This window comes from Sceloporus undulatus, unplaced genomic scaffold (genome assembly GCF_019175285.1).
Source record: "Sceloporus undulatus isolate JIND9_A2432 ecotype Alabama unplaced genomic scaffold, SceUnd_v1.1 scaffold_1500, whole genome shotgun sequence".
Lineage (NCBI taxonomy): Eukaryota > Metazoa > Chordata > Lepidosauria > Squamata > Phrynosomatidae > Sceloporus > Sceloporus undulatus.
In genome coordinates, this window is record NW_024804420.1 from 695 (window position 1) to 5,226 (window position 4,532).

The 4,532-nt window shown below is 41.1% G+C and overlaps 1 protein-coding gene across 1 annotated transcript; it reads left to right on the forward strand.

Annotated features, from left to right (window-relative positions):
- Positions 1-1,756: 1,756 nt before the first annotated feature.
- LOC121917898 (protein unc-80 homolog) lies at positions 1,757-2,415 on the forward strand (the record flags this gene model as incomplete). The annotated part of the gene is made up of 2 exons (XM_042444014.1): positions 1,757-1,792; positions 2,134-2,415. Coding segments are annotated over 2 exons (277 nt in total), but the record flags the coding sequence as incomplete, so codon positions are not given.
- Positions 2,416-4,532: the final 2,117 nt, after the last annotated feature.

Genomic DNA, 4,532 nt, shown 5'->3' on the forward strand with positions numbered 1-4,532 from the left:
GGCATTCAGGAGTAAAGTCAGAACCTGAAACTACAGGCTGGAATGAGGCACTTTATCTGAGACGAAAGATGGAGCAAGTTGATGTCCCTGTGCCTCCAGCTTAGAAATGGGGATAAGAGTTGGAGCTGCAAGTGCTTTTCTCATGAAGAGTGCTTGTCAGACAGAGCCAGGGCAGACACACCTGCTCCTGCCTCCATTGGAGCCGGGTATACTATCTTGCCTCTTTGTCTAAGGAGCTCTTGCAGCACTGATTCGCACTAAACACAGGGCAAACTCTGCCTCTTTTACAGTTTTGGTGAGTTTTGGGGGCTATGAGGCCATCTTCTAGAAGAGTTTATCCCTGCCGTTTCACCAGCAGCTGTGGGTGGCATCTTCAGAAGATGCCAGCCACAGCTGCTGGCAAAACATCAGGAATAAACCCTTCTAGAACACGGCCTCATAGCCTGAAAAACACAAAAACTGTGGATGCCAGCTACTGCTTCTTCTCTTGGACTCCCCCACCCCACCTTTTCCTCCTACACTACTCCAGACTGAAACTGAACCTGATTGTGAGGATAAAAAGCCAGAAAATTTCAAATTTTATTTCTGTTCTTTCTGATTTTATTCTAGAGATCCATATACATTTTATTTATCCAAATATTTTCTGTCAGCTCCCAGTACAGGCAGCGACTTTTTATACCATCTCCTCAATAAAGAACAGGAGCAAAATCTGGGATTTCAACCTGTCTGGGTCACCCAAGATCAGATGTATCTTATCAGTGTCAGGGTTTCAATTTGATTTTGAAATATGTGTCGCTAATAACACTGTTAGTGTGTTGCTGTTTTTTTTTCCCAGGACATTTTTGTGCTGTTAACAAACACAAAATTGTCTCCCTACGTGTTTTTTGGGGCAAACAAGTTGACACTTCCTTGCTATACCAACCAGAAAACCCTTTAGTGCAAGATGTGTTAAAATATGTTATTGGATACAGCTATAGACATAAACTTCAAAATACATAGGCCAGAAAAGCAAGATCCCTAACTCAGATATATATGGGAATCATATGCACAGTCTAGGCCAAGACCAGGCTATTTTAGAGAAGCTGGGGATCAGTTGTTTCACTGCCACAAGACTGACATAGGTTTTACCATGTGTCATTGGCACTTTTAATACCAACTGATGTGGGGAAGGGAGAACCATTTATAACAAGCATTTCATTTCCTTTGGCTGGACTGTAGGGTTCACTGCTGAAATTAAAGCTACATTTGCTCACTTTATGTAGGTTTTCCCTGTTTGTGATGGAATATTGGCAATGCATTTAAATCAAACAAGCTATTACAAAGTATTTGAAGCAAAATAAATTTAAATTGTCCTTTTCCCCTGGTTGGCAATGAAATTTAATAGCACGATTTGCTGCTGAAATTCTGACATACAGTTTTCTGAGATGTACTGGGGATGGGATTATATGGCAAAAATGACCTTGGGTGCTGCCAAGGGTCTAGGAGCTTCTTGATCCCCATCTCTTGTTTAGGCTTCTAGGCTATGGATTTCATGCACGCTGAACACTTTATCCAAATGTTATTCTTGCATCTCCCATAGTCTGAGAAACAAGCCAAGCATTTACAGACAGGCTGGGGACAAGAAGACATGCTGTTGCTCCCTTACCTATACTTCATTGTAGTAGGAGTTGTCAGATCTGGTTCAACATGTCCTTTGGGTCCTGGTTTGTTTGTTTTCCCTTATGAAACTGTCACTGAGTTCTCCTCATGTTTCTAGGTACCCAGAGCAAGGAGCCAAGCTGCACTTCATCAGGTATTTCAAGAATGATACCAGTATCCTTAGCATCTGTGTTGAACTCTTGCAATGTAGATCTTTCTGGATTCCCCTTTGCACATTTTTGTGCAAGAGATACCAGAATGGTTGGGTGTTTTGGGGTGGGTTTTCCAGGTAACGGCCTCTCTTTTCAGCCCTCGAGCTGCTTGTTCTTCCTTTTTTATAATGGGAGAAATTACTCTTGGCAAGCCATTATCTTCTTGCCTTAGCATGCCAAACCTGTTCAAAAGGAGGGGTTCATTGTAATCTTTTCATTCAGCAGCATTTTTTTCCTGCCTCCATGTTCACCTTCTTTTTTGTTCCCCCTTTGTATTCTTCAGGGAAAACCTTCATTTGCTGGAGGAAGGCCAAGGCCTCCAGCGAGAAGAGCTGGATGAACGCATTGCTAGGGAGGAATTTAGGCGACCTCGTGAGTCCTTGCTGAATATCTGTACTGAATTTTATAAGCACTGTGGCCCCCGTCTGAAGATTTTGCAGAATCTTGCTGGTGAGCCGAGGGTGACTTCCTTAGAGCTGCTGGATGTTAAGTCTCATATGAGGTATTATTTTAAAAATGCATGACTCTTTGAAACTGTACAGTATATATCAACTGTAGAAGTAGGTGTGGCAAAACATTTCAGGAGCTTTATGTAATAGTATCACAACACATTAAGCAGAAATCTAAAGCTTTTTATTTTGAAGAGAACAAACAGGATCCTTTCTGTTCCAGATTCTCCACAGATTCCTTGTTTCCTTCCTTAGCATGAGAATGGTAAAGAAACCATGAGTCCAGATGAAGCACTGGTATCGTAAGATAGAAATCACAGTACTAATATGCATAACGCATGGCTTTAATTTCCTACAAACATTCCCAAGACATGTTTTCAAGAAATCTGTTGGCATTTTGTTGAGGACTAGTAACATTAGCCTTTCAGTTTGCATCTCCATTTGGGGAAATGGACCTTTCTTGGTCCTTCAACAATTGTGATTGTTGCAAAAAATTTCATGGACCATACGGCCCACATCCATGACATCTCTAAGACCAAGAGACATATTCTAGCTTCTATGGAGTATTGGTAGGTTTTTAACATGAACATATAGAAACAATTCACCTATGTTTAGTTTTTAGACAGGAAAATAAAGAAGTGAAATATGTTTTTTCTTATAGCAGCACCACATTTTTTTCTTGGGAAAAAATGTTTCTCCTTCACAGTAATGAAATGTACATTTTATCATTATGTTTATTTTGAAGAGCAAACATAACTCATACACCCCCATAGCAAGGCTTATCCATTCATATTGCAAATCTCACCAGCCAACTCATTTTCACAGCTGATGCTATAACTATTGGAAGATTAATGCTAATGCAAGCAGAGAAGTATGGATTGTATTGAAAACATTTTTCACCAATATTGCCTTCCAGTAAGGTACAATTAGCCACATAACCCAGTTTTTCCATCCCAAGTTTTTTCCTACTTAGAAGTAACCAGATCATCACTTCCTATTTTGAGAAAAGGCTAAAGATAAGCCATTTTTCCTCCATCTTGACTTAGGGGAACACAGTTGACCATTTTGTTAAAAAAATATGGGGAAAGGTACAGGTATCCTTTGCCAACTCCTTCCTTGGTGGGTATACCTCCATAGCACACTCAGGAATAACCTTATTTGAGCTACCAGCTCAGTTACAGATTTCAGTTCTTACTAAAAAGAAAAATGTATGTGGCATTAATAAAATGTATTTAAAAAGAAATAATGAAATAACATCTATTACCAATGGCAAACCCATTTCAGCTTTCACCATTTAGGCAGTTTGTCAGCATAACATGTGCCATCATCCATATATTTGGATTTTTGGTAATCTCAAAAGTAGTGGGTCTTTTACTTTGTTACATATGAGAGTCAGTCTGAGTATGTTGGATCTGGTATGTGGTTGCATATTAACCCTTTTTTTTAGATCTACATAATGAAGTAGAATGTAAACAACTGGTTTGTCCAGTATTTTATTTTGTGCGTCTGCCAGTTCCAGTTAGAGTTTGTTGTGTGCCTTATTTCAAGTCATAACCAAAGATGAATCTATCTTTGCATTTTCTTGGCAAGATTTATTCAGAGAAAGTTTGTTTTTGCCTAGCTCTGAGGCTGAGAGATGGTGACTTGCCCAGTATCCCGAATGGGTTTTGATAGCTGAGCAATTATTTGAACCCTGGTCTCCAGTGCTCAAACAACACCACATTTGCCCTCATCCAGTTTAGAGCAGACTTAGGGGCTCGACAGACAGCGCGTTCATGGGCAGCTATGTGCCTCCCCTGGAAGTGTTGGGTTGGGGACATGGCAGCCACATGCCATGTCCCCAACCCAGGGCAAATAGAAGCCGTGAAATGCGGCTCCTATTTGTGCCCCAGAAGAGGCGCCATAAGGGCCATGGTGTGGCTTTATGACACCCTCTGTGCGCAGCATCATTTGTGCACCGTGCACAAAGGACATCACTGTGGTGTGCCCCATGTAAATGGGTACACGCCAAGATGGTGCCCTGGCAGAGGAAGAAGGACTGGGCGCATGTGGATGCCCAGCCCTTCTTTAGCCCTACAGCGAATGGATGCCGACGGAAACTGCCAGACTGTAATCCTTACTGAATTAATGAAACTTATGCAAGTGTTGGCTTACCAATTTTCTATGATGTTTGAAACTGCCATGTAACCATTTTCACTCTTGACAATCACACAAACCTCTTCAAAAGTTAGTG